The sequence below is a fragment of the Synchiropus splendidus genome, chromosome 1 (assembly GCF_027744825.2).
Source record: "Synchiropus splendidus isolate RoL2022-P1 chromosome 1, RoL_Sspl_1.0, whole genome shotgun sequence".
In the NCBI taxonomy this organism is placed as follows: domain Eukaryota; kingdom Metazoa; phylum Chordata; class Actinopteri; order Syngnathiformes; family Callionymidae; genus Synchiropus; species Synchiropus splendidus.
The window spans coordinates 11,904,937-11,926,492 of NC_071334.1; the positions used below are offsets into that span (position 1 = coordinate 11,904,937).

The 21,556-nt window shown below is 42.5% G+C and overlaps 3 protein-coding genes across 6 annotated transcripts in view; all 3 read right to left on the bottom strand.

Moving 5' to 3' along the window:
* mcoln2 (mucolipin TRP cation channel 2) overlaps positions 1 to 4,756 on the bottom strand; it is a 16,372-nt gene extending 11,616 nt beyond the window's left edge. For all 3 annotated transcript variants that reach the window (XR_008413673.1, XM_053853694.1, XM_053853692.1), the window contains exons 1-4: positions 4,620 to 4,756; positions 3,972 to 4,125; positions 1,091 to 1,264; positions 256 to 412 (exon numbers count right to left, since the gene is read on the bottom strand). Coding sequence is in view for 2 of the 3 variants with exons in the window: in XM_053853694.1 (XP_053709669.1) it covers positions 256 to 412; positions 1,091 to 1,264; positions 3,972 to 4,125; positions 4,620 to 4,663 (529 nt within the window). In the remaining variant the exon portion in view is untranslated. The remainder of the gene's footprint in view (positions 1 to 255; positions 413 to 1,090; positions 1,265 to 3,971; positions 4,126 to 4,619) is intronic.
* Positions 4,757 to 7,556: 2,800 nt separating this feature from the next.
* On the bottom strand, positions 7,557 to 12,284 carry clcc1 (chloride channel CLIC-like 1). 2 transcript variants are annotated; one of them, XM_053884578.1, is made up of 11 exons: positions 12,069 to 12,284; positions 11,888 to 11,995; positions 11,054 to 11,164; positions 10,664 to 10,885; positions 10,475 to 10,594; positions 10,304 to 10,403; positions 9,918 to 10,015; positions 9,153 to 9,299; positions 8,268 to 8,822; positions 8,088 to 8,133; positions 7,557 to 7,925 (listed from the first exon to the last, which is right to left on the bottom strand). In XM_053884578.1, the coding sequence occupies exons 1-11, from the start codon at positions 12,276 to 12,278 to the stop codon at positions 7,810 to 7,812; spliced, it is 1,833 nt and encodes a 610-aa protein (XP_053740553.1). In that variant the 5' UTR covers positions 12,279 to 12,284; the 3' UTR covers positions 7,557 to 7,809. The 2 variants fall into 2 exon arrangements, with proteins under 2 accessions (XP_053740553.1, XP_053740563.1); XM_053884588.1 differs by lacking the exon at positions 8,088 to 8,133.
* A 2,192-nt stretch (positions 12,285 to 14,476) lies between these two features.
* Positions 14,477 to 21,373, bottom strand: ftsj3 (FtsJ RNA 2'-O-methyltransferase 3). The gene is made up of 21 exons (XM_053879670.1): positions 21,197 to 21,373; positions 20,978 to 21,083; positions 20,808 to 20,854; positions 20,431 to 20,510; positions 20,204 to 20,303; positions 19,825 to 20,019; positions 19,627 to 19,742; positions 19,350 to 19,454; positions 19,146 to 19,246; positions 18,971 to 19,057; positions 18,748 to 18,903; positions 18,318 to 18,453; positions 18,023 to 18,219; positions 17,769 to 17,877; positions 17,519 to 17,600; positions 16,854 to 16,986; positions 16,645 to 16,742; positions 16,378 to 16,480; positions 15,178 to 15,361; positions 15,010 to 15,104; positions 14,477 to 14,939 (listed from the first exon to the last, which is right to left on the bottom strand). The coding sequence occupies exons 1-21, from the start codon at positions 21,261 to 21,263 to the stop codon at positions 14,675 to 14,677; spliced, it is 2,562 nt and encodes an 853-aa protein (XP_053735645.1). The 5' UTR covers positions 21,264 to 21,373; the 3' UTR covers positions 14,477 to 14,674.
* Between the last annotated feature and the right edge of the window lie 183 nt (positions 21,374 to 21,556).

Genomic DNA, 21,556 nt, shown 5'->3' on the forward strand with positions numbered 1-21,556 from the left:
AGTCAATGAGACACAATGGCACTTTAACATTTTGAGATTTGAATTTTAATAAAGACATGATGTTGATAAAACTAAGCAAAAACTGCAGAAATGGATTTTAATGACACAATGAAAATGTGATGAACATAAGGACAAAAAAACAGTCATTCCAAAAAGGGAGAAAAATGCATTGTGTAGTGAAGAAACTGCATATCAGCAGAAAGGCAGTGACGGCCGATACTAAAGCCACGCCCCCTAGGGGTGAGATTGACTTACCCGTTTCCAACTGCGCGTCAATGTCGTAAGTTTCCTCTGATGGCGCCAGACTTCCCTTCCTGTACTGGTCCTTACAGATGTTCAGCGGTAGCAACCGGCCGCTCTCATCCTCGGCGTAACTGATGGGGGCGACGGAGAGTTGATCCAGCTGACAGTACTGCAGAGATCAAACAATTATTCAAATACACGGTCACGTACTCACACACAATCAGAGTGGCAGGCTAAATGGGCAAATATCATTAGAGGAGGTTTACGCTCAATTAAAAACCAGTTTTTCACCAAGATACCTGAATCAATATGCAAAGTCAAGCACTTCCTTTAGAGGTCTCTGCCAACACAGAGAAGTACAATGTGAGCTGCTGTATAACTGCCATGATCCTTCTGCAATACAATTCCATTCCATCAATCATTGCCAACAGCGTAGAGGCCGCTAAACAACCTGCTCCACTAAAGTACTTTCCTCAACTTCACTGAATTGCTTAAATTTCAAGTCGCAGACACAGCAAGGTGTAATATTGGTCTTCAATAGGTTTCATGTAAAAAAAAAAAAAAAGAAAACTGAAATATGAAGTAACAATATTCATTTGGAAATAGGCTAAAATTCATTATTTTACTTTATTATTTTTACTCAGCCATATATATTCCTTTATATAAATATATTCCTTTAATGGACTCTGACACAGTCAATGAATATATGCTCTTTGTACTTCTACCATCTGACTTGTTGATGATTAGATTAGACTGCCTTTATTCCAACCACAGTGGGGAAATGTGAGATCAAGTTATTGGTGTGTATGGGAACATCATCATGATGTTTTACAGGGGTTGAACTTGCCTGATCCACGGCATAAAACAGGCTGTCGTAGACGTCTTGTTGAGTGTAAACAGCCACACAATAGTCGTCCTCGTCCACGCCGCTGTATCCCTTCAGGAAGAGGTTTTTCAGCGTCATGGTGTTCTCCTCTTTGTACGACACCACCAACTGGTTGTTGAGTCCGAACAGGACCAGCTACAGAGGAAAGACTGGATTTAGTATTCTCACAGGGTTTCAATGAGACAGTCAGCTTTTCATAACACACGCAACAGTCAATGCTCGGGAAATTGTTCAGATAGTTTTTTTTTGTTTGTTTGTTTGTTTTGGGGAGGAGGGGGTTGTTTTGGCCATTTCTATTTTTATTTAGAGTTGTGTTTGTTTTCCAATTTATTTTTTCCTTGATTTTCAGATTTTTTTTTTTTTTTTATTATTTTAGTCCCAGAATAATTTGGTTGTTGTTGTTGCACTGGAGCATGAAGGACAGAACACCAGAGTCACCACACATGCAAGGAAGACTCCAGCAGGATTTCAAAGTATCCAGATGATTCAGCAAAAATAATAGGCCATTAACAGGGTGGCAAGAAAAACAGAAAAAATAATAAATTGCCCATAAAATGATTTACCACAAAAAACAAAAACTAAAAAAAAATCCCAATTAAGTTCAATATGCTGTATTGTATACTGTATCTGTAAAGCAAGATCATTATTTCTGTTATGATACATTTCAAAGGCTTGGTGGTAATTTAATCATGTATTTTGCATACATTGTGGCTCATAGTGAAACATAGTAAACAAGAACAGGAAAGAAAATATGTCTTTTTGACTCCTCAATGTTAAATAATTTATGTTAAATAACATGCAAGGCAAGTGCTAGTCCTCACGTTTTACAGTTCAAAATATTTTAATATGAGATGAGTAATGTAACTTCAGAAAAACGACTTCCTACATTTAATTCAAAATTCATAGTCTAATCGCTCCACCATTACTTTCACCATCAAAATACAAATCAGAGACGCATTTAACAAGTTAATAAGTTCCACCAAGTATTTTGTATGTCTACTAGAAACCACAAAAACAGCACATGATCCTAAAACTAAACAGTTTCTGTGCCCATCTTAAGCAAGGAAAGACAAATACACCGCAGTGAGTGATGACAAAGTCAACATCTCAAAAGTCGTCAAACACAAGTTTTCCCTGAGGTCTGGAGAACTAACCAAACAAAGCACTCACACACAAAAACTGAAATTAACTGAACCCTTAGAAAAGGAAATACAAGCACGACTCAACATAAGTCAATTTAGACTGAGCAACGTTTGCCATCCGCATGAACGTCGGAGGTCCACGTGATGGGACTTTTGGGAATTTGGAATCAAAGTTCAACTGTGACCTGCAGTCTTTTATTGCTCTCTCCGAAATACTTCATTTTCTGTTCTACACCTTTTACCCACCACTGGTACTTAAACTATCAAATTCATAAACCAACTTTATTGCTCGCACCTCCTGTGTCACCAAACAAATAAAAAAAAAAGAACTGATGTTCCGTCAACTCAGCGTTGTTCCATGAAGAGCGGTAGGACTGAAATATAAAAAGACACGCTGCCACAGCAGGATGCCAAGATGGCGGCGACACACGGGGACGCGAGCAGCGAGGAGCTCTTCCGCTCACACATTTCTTGTCCTCTTGTTTAATGGCAAAACCGATTGTAAATGTTTTCAAATGGATCATCAAAAAGATGCAACTACAACAAGCAGACCTGAACTAATTTTGGCGAGTCAACATTGAATTCAAAAGGTCTACAGTTAGGTTTTGCTCTCAACCCAAAACGCTTCATCAGAGTCACTATTTAGCTCTGGGTGATGAATTATGAACACTCAATGATGGATGGAAACCTCTGCCATTTTTTATCGTTGTGCTTTTTATTTGGTGTAATAAAACACCATCATTTTGGGCTAGCGATGCCCAATTCTGAGCAGATTCATGTTAACCTTCCTTCAGTCGCGGCCTTTAGCTGAGAGCAGTTAACTGACATCAAACCCTGGCATGTCATACACCCTATTTAAAAAAAAAATACATGCAGATAAGTAAAGATGATTGTGTAACGGCATGTGAAATGGATTGTCCATCAGTGTTGCTTCCTATGTGGACAGTTTCATCTCACAGAAGTGGGATTGACTTGGGGTTACATCATGTTGTTTAGGTGGTCCCCTTTATTTTTATGTATGTGCCTGTTGAAAAACTCTATTTAAAAAAAAAAAAAAAAAAAAAAGTGACTCCATCTTACTTGAACACCCATCTGACCCTCTGCGTCTGCGCCTGTTTCAAACCAGGACAAACAGACTTGGTTGTCATAGACTTGACAAAGGACTAATAAACTTACATCATTTAGATACCTGCTCTCAACACGTCCCAAACTATTGTCTTTGATGCGTAAGCTTCAAACTATTATGGGATAAAGGGACTGTGTATTTCATTCAATTATCTTAATGTCACTTTAATTAGTATGTGTAACACAGTTCAACCTAGTTTTTTTTTTCTGTGGCACTGTTACAAATAGATTTTGCTACTAAAGACCTACAATTAACACCAACAAATTCAATTGAAAAGATTCCTGCAACCCCATGAAGAGAATAAACAGAGGGGAAAAAGTGGGTGAACATGATAAAACTTCTCACAAATTCCTCCTACAGCTTTAAATTTCAATATTGTAATCATGCACCTGGCAATAATGCAAGAAATTTTTCTTGAGTTTGACGTTAATTTGAAGGTTTTAATGGAAAGAAATTGAACTATTTTAGGAGGGAGAAGATTAATTCACTGAAACACAGCAGAGAATTCCACTGAGCTTCCAGCTGGATGGAAGACAGATATCATCAGCGATCGTGCTTTAAATCCTTTGCATACTTGTGTGGTGATCATGATGATTTTCAGGATCTGCACCAACAGCTTCCAGGGAATGTGTCTCCTGGCTCGGTACTTCTCACATGGACTCATGAAGTAGAACCTCAGGTCGTCTCTGAGCCGCTCCTCCATGATCACATCTTGAGTAGAGGTTGAGCTGCAACAACAAGGGAAATAAACAAGGGAGGAGTGGGGCATTTCCCCATGAAAACAGCTGCTTCAGGACCTTTATTTCCATGTGGGGGTAAATACAGAAGTGAAAGTGCCAGACAGCATTTTTTTTCCTAATATTCTATGAAGCAATAGATGTGATTTTTCACGCCGGAAAAGCTCTGTGCGAGGGACACTGCTTTCATTCATGCAGCTGCCTGGTTTGAATCCTGCTCTTCACAACCGTATGGTGCGAACAGCATTTAAACATCACGGAGTGAACAAGAGAGCACTCGGAATTCAACGCTTATTTATCAATAAATTTCTAATCTGTATCAAAATTGTGGTTACAGACTAATAAAAAGCAGCGTCACGTGAAACCAAATTATTCTTATCGCTGTATTGTGTAGAAACCAAGCGACACTCGAGCGAGAGTTCAAAGTTCATACATTGGGTCATAATTCTGCGGAGAAGTCACACAAAAAAAGAAATTAATCTTACCTTACAGAAGTACTTCTATCCAAATATCGAACTAGTAGTTCCATATCCAGCACGTGGAGACAAGTGTTGACAGGTCGACTTGAAGATCCACCAGCTGATTCTGACTTCAGACCCACGCTCGGCGCCGCAAACCAATCAGGAAGTAGAGGCGAGTCACAGCGAGCAGCCCGCTCCTGGCCAGTAGGGGTCACTCTTGAGCCCGAAAATATTGATCCACACGACTCGTTTCTAATATTGTGCCGCATATAATCCGAATCTGTAATTTCACAGTCGGATAATTACATGCATTACAAAGCAGGTTTCAGAAGCTGAAACTCCCTGCTGGCGCCCTCTATGTAGATCCTGGCCTGGAATACTAACAGCAACGGGTCATCAACATTATCTTTTTTTAATCCAGCTAACAGTATAACTAGATTGTTTTTTTCAGCTCAGACAGGAGATGAGAGAAGCATCAACTCTCCACAGGGGCGTCTCTGAGAAAGTCCTTGAGTGAGACAGAGAAGAAGCCCTTGAGATAAGAGTTATCTTTCTTCAGTTGGGTCACATGCTGCTCCTGGGCGGTGGTAAAAATCATGAAGAATAATATTAAGTGAACAATCTGGATACATTTTTCATAACACTTAGAATAGGAATAAAAATGGGACCAAAAATGTCACAAGGTTTTTAATAGAAAAAAATATTTATAGAACTGTATAGTTCTATATGGTAGCATTTCCATTTCATATGTGCTCCACCATCCTCCAAGGTGACACCTCCAAAGGCTTCAGATGAAGAAATAGCTCTCTCAGGGGGACCCCAGGGGCCACATGCGAAGAGACACAGCTTTACCTTTAAGGTTACCACGACAACAGTTGAACAGTCTGGCAGACGAAAACCTTCGCTTCTGTTTACATAGCATGACTTCATCACCTTCAGTCTGAACACGTGGTTGGGGTGAAGCCTCACTGAGTCCCACGCTTTGCATTGAATGGGCTGTAAAGCACCTGGCAGTACTGACCATAGTAGCACATCCATCATCACATGCTCAGTCATACCGTTAGCATTGTGGGAAACCGAGTCCGACACTGCTGGAAGCTCATGACAAGACTCACCTGGCTTTGCATTGGACTAGCTTTCTGAGCTTGTTGCTCCATGACATCCTGACAAAGGGGCTTCTTGATGGTCAAAGATGTTAACTTACACGCTTACCATATGCACAATGCTTTCTCTTCACAGCCCACCCCACACACAGGGGCGGTCAGGTGCGCAAATGCAACTCGAGTCCAGAAACACACTTTACTGTATGACCCGAAACATCACCAGAAGACAACAGAAAGTGGCATCTACAAACTTTATTAAGGTTGTGCTTAGCTTGTCGCTTAGGCCCAGATGAACTGTGTCGACCCCATAGGACTAGAAGAAGTGGAGAGCTGACTATAGCCTCGGGGGTTGCCTCCCGACCTCCCTCAAACTCTTTCCTCGGTCTGGTCAGAGGGAAGAGCACGTTGTCTGCACACGAAATTGAAGGGCTCATTGAGACGCCTTCTTCACCCCGAGCTTCTCCAGGAAGTCAGAGACATTGGACCTGAGGAGAGCATCCTTGGTGATCCGGGCACCAAGAGCACGCCGCTCAGGTTCCTTCAGTCCCGTCTTGGCCAGCCAAAAGTTATGCGCTGTGTAAGCACTGTGATGCTTGCTCTGTCAATAGATGCAGCCGCCATCACTTGTGCCTGCTGGAGAGTTTCCCCCTCCGCACGATCCTTACCAAGTTAAGGTATTGTCTCTGGCAGCAGCATCATGTTATTGACAAGGGCTTGGATGTGCATCATGCATGAGGTTGCCCGATCCAGAAACAGTGCTGTCATGCGGTCCAAAGGGAAGAAGATGATGGCAAACAGAAAAGGGTGTTACCTACTTGTGGGATACCCTAGGTACTCCATATGCTTTAGGATGCACACAGATGGAGAGGGGTGTTTTCAGGCCAAGTGGCTCTAAAGCCGCGCCATCTTAAGACATGAAGTCACAGGGTGTGTGGCCTTCTACTGCATCTTGGAAGACGAGAAGTCCTCCTCCGCGTCGTCATCCAGTCAGAGAACCACTCCAAGTGTCTCCCCTGCAGACTTGAATAAAAGCTGAATTTTGTCCTGGGTTTAGACTCTCAGGGTCGACTCCACTGGACTGCGCTCGCCTTCCTCCAAGACTGAGCGTATGCATTCTCTTCATAAAAACGCCAGTCATCTTCCTCCGTCATATCCGCCCATCAGTTTTGGTGCTGGACGTGGAGCTTGTCCACTGGGCGAGAAGCGGTCTTCATGGCCAATTCTGCAGCCTGCATGTGGCAAATGTCTCCGGGAAGTGACTGCAATTGAGCTGGACCAAGTCACGTAACACAGGCGCTGTGCTGGTCAGCAGCACTGATGAACCACAAGCGCGTTCAATGATCACAAAGTCAGAAAGCACCCGACAGGGATCAAGAGTCGCAGGCTGAGTGGAAAAAGGTGTAGCGTGGTGGCAGGTGTTTCGGTGGGTGGGGCCCATTCAATGGAAGTCTCAGGCCAAGGCCAGTGTCTCGGGGTGGATTAACCAATAGCAAAGGCCGTTAGAGGGCGGAGCGCATATGAATAGAACAGAAAGCTAATGAACAGTAGTAGTAGTAGTACCTGATTCATACACTAGAGGGCGCTATTGAAACAAAAAAAAAATCTTTCATTGCCAGACTTGTTGAACTACTGCAGCTGATAATGCCAGCAAAAGAAAGAAAAAAACTCTGGACGTCCTCTGTATTGTCATTTCGCTTGTTATCTACATGAAAATACCATCTGGTGTACAAACAATGCATGTTGTGTGCATTTTATGAGGTGTTAATATTTGCTCACTTCACTTATACATATAACCTCATCTAAATTCATGAGCACAGACACTGAGTAAATAAATAATTAACATTTATTAGTACAAAAATCTCTGTCCATTATAAAAAAAAGTAAACACCATTTTGAACAATGATTTGTCAAAATATCCCCATAGGACTTTACCATACCGATGTAAACATCAACAGGACTTTAAAAAGCCAAAATTCTTTACACGTCAAAACTCATAAAATAATCTTTTTACATGGTTGCTCCAAGTGTAAATATGAAACAGACAGACTTAACAAGTCTATGACGGCAACCTTGACATGAAAATGTTGCTGCATTCCATGTCATGAGTGGATTCATAATCGGACATATTTGGCATCTCGCCACCTGGCGTCTACTTCTTGACAACAGGAGATCCAAGTGTGTCGACTGGCACCTGTGAGGGAGTTGAGCTTGTGTTGCCATCCTGGGCCTGCAGTGGAGGAGCCACATTGTTACTTATGAATAGGCAACAGCCGCTTGTTCAACACTGTAACAAACAATCCTTGCAGCAAACTAGTCAGTTGCAAAGTCTTCACTGAAGCTATTTCAGTCTAGACAAAACACACAACTAGCTGCTGTGGAGAGTCAGTACCTTTCACAATTTCATCATTCACCATCATACATGTACCAGCATGGTACTGAGGCATTGAAAGGAAAGGATATATTCAAATTGTGACTGGTCATATCAGGACATTGAATATGCTTGAATACATGAGGACTAAATTCATTAACAAAATAACAAAAAAAAAAATCAGGTGCGACACCAACTCACCTGGATGTTTGCCTTCATTGGTGCTTCTCGTACTCTGACGGCCGGTGACCTTGACAGAGCTCTGTCCTTGCGGCCGTCACACTTCAAGGGTTTGATTTTCTGCGACAGGGATGGATCACTCTCCTTAGCTTCTTCCTGGGTATTTTTCTTGAATTCAGCACAGTCACCGGATGCTCCTCTCAGCTCCTCGGGCTCATTTTCCAAATCAGAACCTGACTCAGGGTCCGACAGATCGTCTTCTTGGGGACGTCTTTTACCATCCGTCTCATCATCAGTGTAGGAGGAAGAGGCAGTGCGCAGCGTCTCCACAACAACTCTGGCTGGCTTTGTTGCTTCCCTGGTTTGGGCTTGACGCCGGTGACGAACCTCGGTCTTCTGTGCTCTGCGATCGCCAGCAACAACCCTGGAAGCATCACCGGCACTCAACTGATCTTTGATTTGGAGACGCTCCTGTGGTTCCTCAACTTCAGGAGGGGGCTGGTGTCTTCGGCCGCGGCGCAGAGGAGCGGTGAGGCCATATTTGAAGGCTGATGTCACAAACAGGTACAAGAAAAACTGTGGAAACAGAAGATGAAGCTTAAAACACAATGAATGATTCTTTGATTTGTGTTGCTTAATGACACACCAACAGCTGACCACATTCTTCTCAGGTTGTCTCCAATCGCGGGTGTGGGCAGCGATGTCAAATTTTGATTTCAGACAGTACATCCCTCACTGTCCTTCAGGTCCTACCTTAAAAGATGGAGTCCAACTGGACGGTGAGGGGGGTACTGACATTGGAGACTCATTTCACTTCCATTGCTGATACAGCATGAGGGAGAACCCTAAACTCCATGCTTTTATTACTCACTTTGACAGAAAAAGTAGTCCAAACTTTTTTATTACCAGAAAGCAGAGCAGCATGGCGAGAAACCCTGGGATCTGCAGAGTCACCGGAAGATCCTTGAGAAGGGCTCGTAAAAAGTCACTAAAGCCTTGTCCAAGGTGCTTGAGCGGTTCCGTGAAGCAGGTAGTGATGGTAAAAGAGATGGCCTGGGAAGCAAAGCAGAGGACAAGACTCCACGTTTCAGATGAGGAAAGTGAGAGACACCGGAAGAACACTAGGACCTAACACAACTCCTGTAGTGTTGGGACATCATTTACTTCCAGGAAAAAGATGTTGGCTGCACATCAGGTCAGTTTGACTGGTCAAGTAAAACATTAGCTCAACAGGGTGAGCACAGAAGGGATGCACCCCTGGCAAAATCATAATGTTCGTTTACATCCTAGTAACATGCAGGAAACCGCTGTCATAGTCACCATCCTTCATCCCTGGATCCGCACAAACACTCACTGACACAGTGAAGGGTTACATCAGATGACAGGATGCTGAGATATTTGCTTAGATGATTTTTAAATGGTGTGAAAACAGCAGTAAATAAGAACAACCTCCCCAACTCAATGTGTTGCTGTGTTGGAGAACTTGATTTTTATTCACAACACTGCACTGAACTCTTAAGAAGCTACAGGAGAGTGGAGCCAAGTAAAGGAGTGTCTACGTCACATAAGGATCTCAAATTTCAAAAGGTTTCAAATGTGAAGTCACAGCCTGATCTACTGAAGTTAAAAAAACTGTCATGTAAGCAGTGCAATAATATTTTTCCCATTTACCTTGAATGGAGGAACTAGCAAAATGGGGTTGACCATAAGAACTTCATAGTACTTCTTACACGGATCATCCTGAAAGGTCCATGTGGTCCTGAACCACTCTGTGGGCAAACAGAGGAAAAACACTTCAGAAAGGATCATCTTATATTTGGCATTTTAACCAGGTAATACAGAAGACATCAAACGGCAGATGAGATTCAAATTTGATCAGCTCAACAGCAGGTTAGTTCACGTCGGTGTGCTGTGTTCCAGGTGACCTTACGTGAAACTGGTCAGTCTGTCACAGAACAACTCAGGTGTGTTCTTGAACTTCATCAGAGCTGCTTCTCTGACAGATGTGCATCATATGGCAGTGAAACACAATTGAGCAGTGTGTACTATACAACTACCTCTGAGGCTGTCACTCCAGGCAATTTTCTTCACACCGGTGCATTTTTCATATTCATGGGACATCTTTGCCATATCTTTTTGGTGATCTGCAAAAGCAATCTGACAGAACATATACTTCAAAGATGCGCATGGAGAGCATGAGAAAGAGAAGCTCAAAAAGAAGGACTCACCATGTAGAGATAGAGCCAGTTCCAAACAATGCTAACCAGGAAGGACATGACGAACAAGCTTCTGACTGACCAGGGAGTAACATAGACTACAACAACCGCGGTCAGTACGAGGAGGGCCATCTAAAGAACAAGACTTTATTGAGGAGGAGAAGAAAACGTGTAGTACATCAAATTACGACACAAGCTTACTTTCAAAAGAGTGTCAAGCTCCAGGCCAAACGTGTCCTCAAATCGCCACTTCCAGGCCTCGTAGTCATGAGGTCGAAGGTCAACCAGAATCTGGCTCAATACGTCGTCCAAGGCTCCGGTCCTCCTGCTCTCTTTATCGTCCAGGATGGTCTGCAACTCACTCAGAGATTGTTTCGACACCCTGATAGCAGCATCGTAGGACACCTCCCTGGAGTCACTCGGCTGATGAGGAGACGAGACGTTTCTCAGTATTGAGGACAACATCTGAAAATTCATCTAGGTTTCAAGTCGTTTGACCAAAACGATAAACGGTGTCCAAAAAGTGTTTTGGACACCATTCTGATTTTTCTTTTCTTGTCTTTCTCGCAACGACAAAAACAGAAGACATACCTCACCAACTCGCTTGATTTCTCTCAGAAGTCTGCTCAGGAACCGCAGGAAGACAGGACTCTGCGAAGGCTGCTGTGAAATCGTTGCAATTTTCTTCTTTAAATTCTCTGCCTGGAACATAATGTATATAAAGCAGAGTTACAAATCTAAACACCAATGAGTAAATCTAGGTAGAGGACGTCATGGGGGCCACATACGGCCCTTTGCCTTCATTTATGCAGCTCTCCTAAGGTCAGAGAATAAAATTACAAAAAGGAGCTTTACAACTAAATTCTAAATGTAACTTGTTTTTTGTCTTTGCCTTTGTATCATGAGTTAAATGTTATACCTGTAGGACAGCGACCGATCCACAAATAAAATATATTTCAGTATTTATGATGCATAATCAAAATAAAATGTAGATGGCATAAGCCGACACCAAATCCTATCAAATATTTGTTTTTCAGCGTGTTGTGTAATATTTCAGTAATAAAATTTCAAAACTCTTTTGGATCTATATTTTGGCATGACGGCCCCTAGCAAAAGTATATATATACTGTGGCCTTCCTGAGCTGCAGTAGAGCCTGAGCATGAAGGAAAACTAATACGAATCTCATTGAAGAGGTTTCAAAGATTTAGTGGTTTGCAGAATTGAATTTAGGTCTCTGCTTCCGAATGAAATCGATTAGAACAACAAATATTTTATTCATATGTATTGCCATTGACGTACACATTTGAACAGGCGTAACGGCTGAATAGCACGACATGGACAGGGATACGATGCTGACCTGACCTCACTTCCACACCAACGTGACCCGCCGCACCGCACGGTCTGAAACTAAAACGACAACTCACCTGCTTCCTGAGGTCAGAAATATAGTTGGTGCAGGACGCCAACTCTTCCTGGCAGGAGTCCTGGCTCTCGACACGCCGTTTGGTTGGGACGTTTGGATAGTTGACCTCCTTTTGGAAAAAACAAAAACAAGCCGAATATTAACAAGAATGGTGATGATAACGGGTCCAGCTAACAGCTAACCTCCGCCGCTTTCCTCATCGTCTTTGTAGCTGGATCATAGTTTAGCATGTCATAGGGATCCACCCATTCATCTCCTGCACGCTGACAGCTAACAACTAAGAGGAAGCCGTAAATAGTCAGGACCAGCGTCTTGGCAACACGCAAAGACATTTCGAACGCGATAGCTCGGCTGTTAACCACTAACAAGCTCCTATTCTGCCAATGGTACATTGGCTGCGTCCTAGAAGCGGCTGCGTCTGACGTCATCGCTGACGTTGCGAATCCTCGGACGGTAGGGGGAAGGTACCACCTTCCTCGCTTCTGATTGGTCAGAATGCATCTCCTCCCCCTAACCAATTTCAAATGCAGTTATTTTACTGAACAACTTATTTAGAAACATTTGCCTCTACTCACCTACTTACCTAAGCTGCTGCTCAGCTTTTTACATCGGTTGTTGAGCCGTCTCTGAACGTGCAATGACGTTCACAGCAAATTCCCATCCGCCTGCAGCGCAGCTCTCCGTGTCACGACCACAGATGCGCTCGTGAACACCTCGCTTGTCGTATGGCTGGTTTTTGTTTATCCCTTCTTTACTTAACCCTTGTGTGGTGTTCGGGTCTGTGGGACCCGTTTTCATTCTTTATTAAAAGAAAAATGATACAATGAATTAATTTTTCAAACTGAAACTCACTGGCGTTGGCTCATTTTCTGTGAGGAACATATATCAGAATGCATATTTAATAATCACACACCGTACACCCCCCCTACACATTTCTATTACATATAAGATGTCCGGGTCCCCTGGACCCGGGGCTAATAGAAGTGTGGAACATGATGTTCTGTGTACCATACACACTCACAGAGCATGGCTAGACAGGAGGAGGACAGAGTGTAGGTACATAGGACAATGACAGGGTCAAATGTGAGAGAAAATGAGACCTTCTGACCTTGTGTGGGGACCGCAGGTACAGAAACACAAAAGCGCAGTTGCCACAATTTTCTCACAAATTTGACCCTTTGACTTACAGGAATGTTTATTTTGTCACTCTATTTGCTACAAATTGGAGGTGGCACACTATAATTACAGCTTTGCCAGTGTGGTTTCTTCTCATAACTGATCAAGATGGCCAAAAGGTGCTCTGCGCAGAGGGCCCTGGAATTGATTTTGGAAGAGAGAGAAGTTTCTGATAATGATGTAGAGGGAGAGGATTCAGAAGAAGTTTCAGAATTTGAGGATCACATTTCTGACAGTGACTCTGAAGAAGATGCCATCCAAATGCCTTTGTCATTTGGATGGCACTGAACCCAGGGTGGAACCGAGTGAAGCTCCAGAAAAGACGGCTCTTTCTTGAGGATCTGGGAAAGGCATTGGTGAGACCAGATGCTGGTGTCCTGTCCACCCAAACTACAGAACCACACTGCAGAGCCTGAAGTAAGTGTAAGATGCTGTTGCAGTACATGTCTGGCACTCATGTCTTGTGTGCTCTCGTGTGTGTGAGTGTGTGAGTGTGTGAGAGAGAGAGAGAGAGAGAGAGAGAGAGAGAGAGAGAGAGAGAGAGAGAGAGAGAGAGAGAGAGAGAGAGAGAGAGAGAGAGAGAGAGAGAGAGAGAGAGAGAGAGAGAGAGAGAGAGAGAGAGAGAGAGAGAGAGAGAGAGAGATGTTAGTAAAATTCCTGCTCTTTTCATTATCCTAGGTTGTGAACACCAGCAACAAGAAGAAGCGCTGCGAAGTGTGCGGACCCAAGATGGACAGGAAAACACAATATACATACATCAAGTGCAAAAATTATATCTGCAACACACACAGAGTAAAGCTCTGCCCCTCATGTGTTGTATAGGCTCGTGGCTAAAGGCCATGTGTTCAATTGGGCTTGTGTGTTGTCTTGACAGATATGTTTACTTTGTTCATGTGTTCAGCTTGTGTTGTGCAATGGTTAAAATTTCAAGTTCAAAGAAATAAAAGTGAATAGTTCTGAAAAACCTTGCTTCACTTGTAAATTTGTTTCCACTCATAACTTGATTTTAATTGATTTTCATCATTACGTTTTAAATAACTTATAAATTTGACCTAACTAAGGTAAAGGGCAAATATTTACAATATATATTGTTTATACTGCTTGTAATTGGGATAAGGTAAACATCTGTTCAGTATTTTAACATAAAGTGTTTGATTGTGAAGCATTAAAAGCCACAGAATGCACAAACACTGGCTGAGTAACAACATGAACATTACACAAGGGTTAAATAAGTTTAAAGTTCAAAAGTACTTTTTTTTATTATACCGTTATATGAAAAGTTGCGTTCAATGCCCATTAATGCTGCAAGTTATTGTTCCGACCAGTTATACATGTTAAGCTACCCAGATGTGAATTGTTTCTTTCTACCAGGGAGATCTATCTATACAGATGCAACATCTAAAAGACAATACGGTTGTTCGAATGGGATTGATATTTTATTACAAACGTATGTACAAACATACAATAAACGTGTACACGAGTACAAACTCTGGTTCACTGTAATCATTCACATTCTTGCACATGTTGTTAGATATTCATAGGAGATGATTAATCTCAAAATAGGAAAAAAAGGACATTTCACCACAAGTATACACAAAACAAACTCAAGAAGTTATTTTCCTTTCCGGCCCTTACCACCCTTAGCTCCCACTTTCCCACCCTTGGCTCCTCCTCTACCACCTTTACCTTTACCTTTGCCTTTGGCACGCTGTTCTTTGCGCTGGATTCCACGCATGTCTTTTTTCATGCGACTGTCCACAACTTTGAAAACTCCCTTGACCCCAGCAGGCCGCCTCACCTTCTTGCCGGTTCCCTTTTTAGCCACGACGTACGTGACTTCTCTTTTCTCCTTTCCAAGGCCTGCTTTCTTGTAGATGCTGCAACAGAGGCAGTTATCAGAACAAGTGCTGGAACAGCCAACCGTGCGGCATTAACTCAAGGTCATACTTCTTTAGCTGAGACATCTTCTCCTTCTCTGAGATATCAACCGTGTTCACCACGGCCTCTGCCTTCTTCTTAGCCTGCTCCATCTTCTTCAGCATCTGATAAAGACAAGGCAAATAAATAAATAAATACTGTCTTTGGTCGCAGTGCAACAGGCGAACGATGACCTACCCGCCTCTTCTTCCTGGCTTTGGCTTCCGCGACTCTCTTAATTGGCCGAGCGTCGATCTCCTTCCACTTCTGTTTATACTCCTCCACCATCTCTCGCGTCACCGGAACAGGTTTCTTACGATGTTTCTGTTCATCGTTGAGGAACCACTCCGGAACCTCCCACTGCTCTTCAGATGAAGCAAATCTGCAAAAAAAATAAACAGCCGTGTGTAATTATTTCTATGCAGTGGATATCAACAGTGCTAGCAAGACAAAACGTCTCATATATAACATATACGAGAATGAGAAAGAAAGACGTTCATCCATTTCTTAGCAATTTACTTCGAAAACTAACCCCACAAAATATGGTTACTTTAACCATATGCATTACATCATGATACACAAGTGCATCAGTCGAGCTTATTCAAAGCATCACGGCACCCATGACATGGCACCACTGACAAACATCACCACTGTGCTGACAGACTTCTTGGGAAGACTCCGCTACAGAGATGAGGAAGAGGCCTCGAAGGCTCTGTAAAGCAAATGTTTTACAGCCAACCGGTCACTGAAGAACAAGCCCCTTCAAGGCCCCAAAACTAAAGTCACCTCCACACGAATCCACTGCACACAGTAGTACATATGCCGGGACTGCAGCCTTGTCTAGCGCTCCAACAACAAATTGAGAGGATGACACATGAAGATGGTGCACTAATACTAGAAGAACATAATACACTTGTGTATACTGAAGATGTGGTTGAGCTTTTATTACAATTCAACACCAAACTACAAACCAAGATGAAATACATCCGACACAGTGTCAAGTCCCCCAAAAATAATCATAAATCCCTTCTGAACTGGACACTAACCACGACAGGAGGATGGACAACAGTATTTGAAGGACGTAGAACTCAGGTCTATAGAGTACTCAATCAAATCCCAAACTCCTGTAATAGACTATTATTCTATGCCGCTCCCACCCACATACCACACACAGCTCCTACGAAAGGCACAGTAAGAGCTAAAGGTTTCTTTTCCTACACATGTCATAATTGATGGCCTGCTAGAGTCAATGAACAACAAACAAGTGACAGAATCCAAAATTGGTGTTTCAAGTGCTTCACTCCACTGTGCTTGTTACTCAAAGGTGAAGGAGTCAGGTAGAGAACAAGTGGTGGCGCTTCCACTAGATTTGAGAAGAAGAAGAAAGCTTGCACGCACCTGTGGAAGGAGTCGTCCACCAGGTCCCTGGCTTTCTTCTTGGACGTGGCGATCAGGGTTCCCAGAGCAAGACCTTCAGCATCCAGCACCCTGGCTTTCTTACCTGCCAGCACACAAACAAGCAATTGCATCATTTAATTTGGGATTCATAAAGTTTTTCTGATTCTGAAATGAAGGAACCACAAGTGAGTTTATTCGTTACCCCAGAGTAACCCTCCAGACAGAGTCAAGAGGAAAAGCAACAGAAAGTGAAGAGATAAAACTAACTTGTGCTCTCGATGGGAACAACCTGGAAGTCGTCATCCTCTGCTTCTCCAGAGGCCCCGGACGCTCCTCCTTTGGTGGCCTTCATCTTTGTTATCTCTCTGAGGAGCACATAGCAAAACAAGTTAACCTCATCGAAAACATATGTTATTAAAACTCGAAAATGAGTCGGTGAAAAATGTAACGTCTCGATATATGTAGACGAGTCTAACCTCTCATCATCACTGCTGTTGTCTGAGTCGCTGTCATTCTCTGCTTCAGTTGCTTTTGAAGGTTGAGTTTTTTCTTTCTGTACTGGAGCTGCAACTTCTTCACCACCGTCTTCATCTGCTTTCCGCTTTTGGCCTGATCAAAGATATGGATAAGACAAGATTGGGAAAAAAGAAGTGCCTTTTTTGAAAGGACAGTTTTCCCTTCAATAACTCGAGACTCAGGGTAAATCAAAATCTTTTATAAGGTTTCACTCAGCAATCAAACGGGTAAAATTATAAATTGTCAGGGACACAGAGGTACAACGGGCAGTTTCTGTTTTATGGTGACATTGTTGTCCTTATCCGTTGGCAGGTCGTGGGGCAGCAGCTTCAGAAGCCTGCACTAAACGCCCTTCTCCCGGGCAACATCCACCAGCTCCAACTGGGGGATCCCGAGACACTCCCAGGCCCAGTGTAGAGATATAATCCCTCCCCCGGTCCTGGGTCGACCCCTCAGTCTCCCAGCTGGCCGCAAGCTGTGACGTCACTTCGATTACATTCATCTGCATTTTTGGTTCCACTGTTTTGACAGAGACAGGGCTGACACTGTCACCAACCCCCCCGCTCCACCGCCACATCTGCTTCAAAACAGTGATTCTATCGTCTTTTAGGTTGCTTTTACTTACCCTTCTGTTTAGTTTGGAGCCACTCTGTCTGTTTCAGCTCACTGTCAGCATCTCCTTCAAGATCGATTTCAGAGAAGATGTCCTGCAGGGCAACAAAGAACAGGTCATGACGCTAAGTAGCAAATCCATATAAAATCTATGCAACATTTTAAATAAAAAAGGATTATGAGGCCATGAAAATATTGATACACTGTGAAGGTGAATTTAATGAAAAAAAAAAAAGATATGTCGGGAGAAAACATTTACAAACCTTGCTGAACCACAAATTGGTCTGTTTCTTCTTTCTCTCGTCCTTTCCTTCTAGTTCCACAACTAATCCAGTGTCCTCCTCTGGTTCTTCTTCTTTTTCAAACTTTACCCTGAAAGAGACAGAAAAGGAGTCAGTATATCACAACTCGTTGAGCAGTCACAGCAGAGTCAGATCAGTCTTGAAACAGTCCCAGTAACTGTCACAAATAATCGATAAAGAATCGCACTGTTTTGAGATCCACTAAGCGAACTTACTTCTTCGGCGCTGCCTTCTTCTCCAGCTCTTTCTGTTTCTGCTCCACCTCCTCCAGCTCATCTTCGTCCAAGTCAGAAGCCAGGGACATCTGATCCGCATCATCAAGATCCTCATCATCAGAAATGTGGACGTCGTCATCAGACTCGCCCAAGTTTTCAGCCAGCTGCATGTCGCCCTTGGAAATATCAGCCAGGACCTGACGGGAACAAGGACAGCTCATACATCTGCAGACTGGGTCACAAGACGGACACTGACAGACAGTAAAAATGGGTGTCAGAAAGCAACAAAACTCACCGTTTTCTTCTTGATGGAGACGAGGGAGAAGAGTGACGTGTCCTCATTATCAGCAATAGAGACGCCTGGCAAGTCCATTTTCAATTCCACCCTCTCCCTCTGCTTTCTCCGCTCCTTCAGCAGCTTTCTCTTTTTCCTTCAGCATCAAGTGATATAATTATTAGACCATCAACCGGTTTGAAAAAAAATGGTACACAAGATTAACTCTCCATTAACAGTTGGGAATCTAGTCAGATAACATTTCTATGCTTTTGTTTCAGTGAAAGCAGTTCAAAAGCAACCCTTGACAACAACATTGATCTAAAAGGAACTTCAAGAACAGCGCCAAATATATGGGATTTTTTGAAAATGAACCACTAACACACAATAGTTACCAATTTGATACGGATTGCTTACTATAGGGGATTCAGCAAAGGTTTTTTTCTTGTACCGTTTTAGATCTGCGACCTCTTCAGCTTTCAACTCCGCCAGTTTCTTTTCCATCTCTTCCTCCTCCTCATCCTCTTCTTCACCATCATCAGCCTCTCCTTCATCTTTCTTCTGGTCTGCTTCTTCCTCCGAATCCGCCTCCTCATCCGAGCTCAAGCTAAAGACACATGATAAAGATACAGCATCTGCACCTCATTCTGGAGAAGGTGACGTTACGGATTTACCTGATCTCATGGTCCAACTGTTTGGCTTCCATCTTCAGTCTTTTAGCCAAATACCTTCTCAACTTAGACCGCCAATTCAGGAGCAAGCTATGGATAAAAAAAAAACAAAAAAAACATTTGCAACACAGATTTGAATTTTGTTCAATATTTTCAAATGGCTCAACACCAGGCTCACCGGAGCTCCTTGCGACCCAAAACTTTGATATCACGACAACACTCCTTTATCTCATTGGTGGTGCTCTTGTGAGACTCCAGGTCAGGATTGTCAAAGGTTATCTGGATTTAATTTTGGGAGAAGGAAACCCCGGAAAAATTAATAACCTGTGCGGTTCAATTTATCAAAAAAATGTATCATTATTTGTGTGATTAAAATCTTTACCTCGCTAGCTTTTCCCAGGAAGTCCACCGGGTTGTCAGCTTTCAGAAATGTAGTGACTGTGAAGCTGTGGTAGAGCGTCAGATCACCATCAGCATATCCCTCCGCCTGTAAGAGAAACAATCATCTTGGTTAGATGGTTGACCATTATGCATTATGGCCATTTAACCAGGTGCAATAGACGTCACAATAGGCAGTCACACATGGATGAAAACAAGCTTGTCCAAGTTAGGGAACAGAGCTCATAAGCAAGTGTGAATCTGAGAAAACTATGGCTTACCTTTGGTTTCTTGTCAGGAATAAGCTCCTTCACCGTTTTGGCCTGCACTTCTACTTCTTTAAAAGCATGTTTTGGGTCAAAGAATTTCGCATCTACTTTATCGGGGGCAACAAAACCTGGTAACATAGACAAGCAAGTGTCACTTAAGTTACTTTTACAGATGAGTTTGGCAACAACAATAGAATCAAAATCAGTCACCCTGACAGACGACAAATATCTCAGCAGACTCGTTTCTGGAAGCCTGAGGCTTTGTAGCCTGAACCTTCTTGAAGAACTGTTGAAAGATCCACATGAGCGGCTGGTAGTCTTTGGAGCGGAACACCTTGGTGACAAACGTTCCACCTTTGTTGAGGAATTCACAGGCCAACTTCAGGGCCATGAGAGTGAGGTGAGCTAAAAGGAAGTGATGAAAGGACTAAATGTGTGAGCTGGACATGAAGGATTCAAGAGAAGCTAACACTCAACATAAAGTGATGTGCCTTAATAACATTCCCCTTACAATTTATTAATTATTAATGTATTATTTATTAATTTATACAGCTGAATCCCAACATTCATCATGCTCTCTGACACCAACCTTGAGAAAACGCATCATGCTGCCAGTTTGCTCCCACATTAGGAGCTCCATCATTCAACACAACGTCGACTTTCCAGGTCTGCAGCTCTTTTCTTAGCGCCTAAGTACGGCATATAATAAGTTATAACCAAGAATGAAAACACGACTAACGTTACTATATACAGCATTATTCCAAATGTCACCAATATTTAAATCTTTGACAATAATATTTGGGAGGTCAGACTAACCTGTCTGCACTTCTCAGTCGTGATGTCTTCCTGCAGTGCCACCACATTAGGAATGGGCTTAATGGGCACGAGGTCAACACCTGACAAAGAAGGATGCATTTTAGACACATTGCAATCTGTGAAACATGCGCCAGAATGGAAAACGCTGTAACACCTAGACAAACACTGCAGCAAATATGCATCACACATCAAATTACAGTAATAACTTATTATTCAGCAACATATTCAGAACACTTTTCTAATATTCATCGTTTTTTTAATTTAGATTATACAATCTAAATTATGAGTTGCTTATTCAGAGAGTCACAGGAGTCTCCAATTAAGTGTTTTAGTTCTGTTTAAGTCTAATTCTAAATCAAATTTAGTAGAAGACTTACCAATAATAAGACTGGAAACTGGCATGAATTTGGACGCCACCTGTAACCTTTAATAACATCCATAAAGAGTAACATTGATCAAACGAAGTTAAAACACAAAAATATAATAATACTAAAATAGTTTAATGGACTTTATCATTCTGCTGAAGCAAGGCTGTCAGAGAACTCACCATCCTCCCGGGGCAGCACACAGATCCACCAAAGCTCTCGCTTTCTGTAAGAACTGGAATTTACGATTAAGCTGGATCAATTTGAAGGACGAGCGAGACCGATAGCCTGAGGGGGGAAAAGTTACATGTCCGTCAGACAATTAAAAGTGATGTCGTCTGGGTCTTTGAGCTAACCAGCCGGTCGGAGCTAAATGTACATAGTTTGCCATGGTTTGTTACCTGTTTCTTTTGCCAAATGGTAAAATTTATCCTTCCTCGTCTTTCCTACTTTGAGTTTTTTCCCCATATTTTCAGCTGGGGTCTAACAATGTCTTAGTTGAAAGGAGAATCCACCACTGAAGACGTCAACGAAAACAAACACGTGTGGAACTCGTTGCTTCTTCTTCGGTGAACACGGTTGCTGGTAGTCATTCACTCCCCGTCAATACTGCCACCTGTCGGACTGTAAGGTGAGCTACCCGATTTGGAAATACATTTCTTGATATAAACATTAATATTTTAAACGTATAGCAATACATTAAGATAAAGAGAAGTTAACATAATGTTAAATGTTCATTTTAGTTATTAATATGCATTCGT

What these genes read in the sequence shown, in the direction of transcription:
- clcc1 (XM_053884578.1), bottom strand. Translation starts at nt 12,278, where the DNA reads ATGTACCATTGGCAGAATAGGAGCTTGTTAGTGGTTAACAGCCGAGCT. An exon ending in CGATGAGGAAAGCGGCGGAG is followed by an intron (nt 11,996 to 12,068) that starts GTTAGCTGTTAG and finishes TTTTTCCAAAAG; the next exon opens with GAGGTCAACTATCCAAACGT. An exon ending in TGCTAGTTCCTCCATTCAAG is followed by an intron (nt 9,300 to 9,917) that starts GTAAATGGGAAA and finishes TTTGCTTCCCAG; the next exon opens with GCCATCTCTTTTACCATCAC.
- ftsj3 (XM_053879670.1), bottom strand. Translation starts at nt 21,263, where the DNA reads ATGGGGAAAAAACTCAAAGTAGGAAAGACGAGGAAGGATAAATTTTAC. An exon ending in CCAATTTGTGGTTCAGCAAG is followed by an intron (nt 17,601 to 17,768) that starts GTTTGTAAATGT and finishes GTTGCCCTGCAG; the next exon opens with GACATCTTCTCTGAAATCGA. An exon ending in TGTTCCCATCGAGAGCACAA is followed by an intron (nt 16,481 to 16,644) that starts GTTAGTTTTATC and finishes GTGTGCTGGCAG; the next exon opens with GTAAGAAAGCCAGGGTGCTG.